We start from the raw sequence: 1,657 nt of genomic DNA, 5'->3' as shown, positions 1-1,657 counted from the left end.
TTTCCAAAATCCTCACGTCACAGATGAATAAACTGGGATCCAAATGGGAAGGGATTTGTCAAATGATACAATGCTCAACAATGTTATGCACTTTTAAATGTGGATTTCTTGCCTTTCCAATTAGATTGCAAGTTTCTTAAGATTAAAAAGCATATCTTCTTTCATGATTTGTGTTATACCTGCCTGTCCCAACAGTGCCTAATTACTGCACTCTATACTATTTTGTTGCTTTATTGATTATTTAAAGGCAGAGAGAGAAGAGCCATCAAAGAGGGAGAGATTGAAGATTTCAAAGAGGAAGATTACTTCAGAACTAAATTGATTAATTGGTGTGGCTGAGATCTGTTTGAAGACTGACTTCCTCCTCTCTCTTTCCCAAAGGTGTTTCTGACCTCCCCCTTCTACACCATGGTTTGTGCCTCTAACGCCTCCCACACACCAGTATTCCTTCTCGTGGAGCTGTGGAGAGGTGGTCCTCCCAAAAGCCTTCTTTTCCTGCTGTTCTTGACTATCTATATGGGTGCTATGGTGGGTAATTTAACACTAGTCCTGCTCATCTCTCAAGACTCACGATTCAGTACACCCATGTACTATCTGCTACGTGGCCTCTCTATGGTTGATGCAGGGCTGGCCACAGTTACCTTACCCCAGCTACTAGCCCACCTGATTTCTGCCCAGCCAGCCATCCCTGCTGTGCGTTGCCTAATGCAATTTTTCTTCTTCTATGTATTTGGTGTCACAGACACACTGGTGGTGGCTGTCATGGCCCTGGACCGTTATGTGGCCATCTGTGACCCATTGCACTATCCGGTTGTAATGAATCAACAGGTCTGTACCCACCTACTGGCTTCTTGTTGGGCTGTGTCTTTCATTCACTCTCTTCTGCATGCAGGGCTCTTATTGCCCCTCCAGTGGGCTGTTGACAGTGAGGATGCTGTCCATCTCCCCCACTTTTTCTGTGACCACCGGCCCCTATTGAGGACCTCCTGTTCTGACACTCAAATCAATGAGCTAGCCATCTTTCTGGAGGGTGGGTTGCTCATGCTGGGACCCTGTGCTCTCATTCTACTCTCCTACACTCATATTGCAGCTACCATCTTGCAGCTGCCCTCAGCTGCTGGCCAAAGGAGGGCTTTCTCCACCTGTGGTTCCCATCTTACCATGGTCATTTTCCTCTATGGCACCATCATTTGGGTCTACTTCCAGCCCCCCTCCCAGAACTCTCAGAAGCAGGATATGACAGCTGCTGTGATGTACACAGCCATTACTCCTCTTGCCAACCCATTTGTCTACAGCCTCCGCAATAAGGATGTTAAGGGTGCCCTTCACAGATTTCTTGTTCCTAGTCAAGTGGCCCCCTGATTGCTCTGGCTCTAGGACTCATGGTTCATGTGGGATAGGTCAACAAAAATTTAGAGCCTGGAGGATAATGATGGTGAATGGTAATCATAAAGACCATGGAAGGACCTAGGGAAACAGAATTCCAGATGATATAATATATGGAGTTTGCCATTTATAAATTGCTTCATAATTTTTGATCCTCAAAACCATTCTGTGAGATGTATAGCACAAATATTATTATTTCCCTTTTGCAACTGAGGAAACTGAGGCCCAGAGATATTAACTAACCTGCCTAATATTGGATGTGCACCATTTT

The 1,657-nt window shown here is 45.3% G+C and overlaps 1 protein-coding gene across 1 annotated transcript; it reads left to right on the top strand.

The window, feature by feature from the left end:
- Positions 1-408: 408 nt before the first annotated feature.
- On the top strand, positions 409-1,362 carry LOC110194976 (olfactory receptor 1B1-like). The gene has a single exon (XM_020967604.1). The coding sequence runs from the start codon at positions 409-411 to the stop codon at positions 1,360-1,362; it is 954 nt and encodes a 317-aa protein (XP_020823263.1).
- The last annotated feature ends 295 nt before the right edge of the window (positions 1,363-1,657 follow it).

This window comes from Phascolarctos cinereus, unplaced genomic scaffold, assembly GCF_003287225.1.
Source record: "Phascolarctos cinereus isolate Bilbo 61053 unplaced genomic scaffold, phaCin_HiC Scaffold_2;HRSCAF=192, whole genome shotgun sequence".
Classification (NCBI taxonomy): domain Eukaryota; kingdom Metazoa; phylum Chordata; class Mammalia; order Diprotodontia; family Phascolarctidae; genus Phascolarctos; species Phascolarctos cinereus.
The sequence above is the reverse complement of the archived record's forward strand: the minus strand, read 5'-3'. Positions and strand labels throughout refer to the sequence as shown.

What these genes read in the sequence shown, in the direction of transcription:
- LOC110194976 (XM_020967604.1), top strand. Translation starts at nt 409, where the DNA reads ATGGTTTGTGCCTCTAACGCCTCCCACACACCAGTATTCCTTCTCGTG.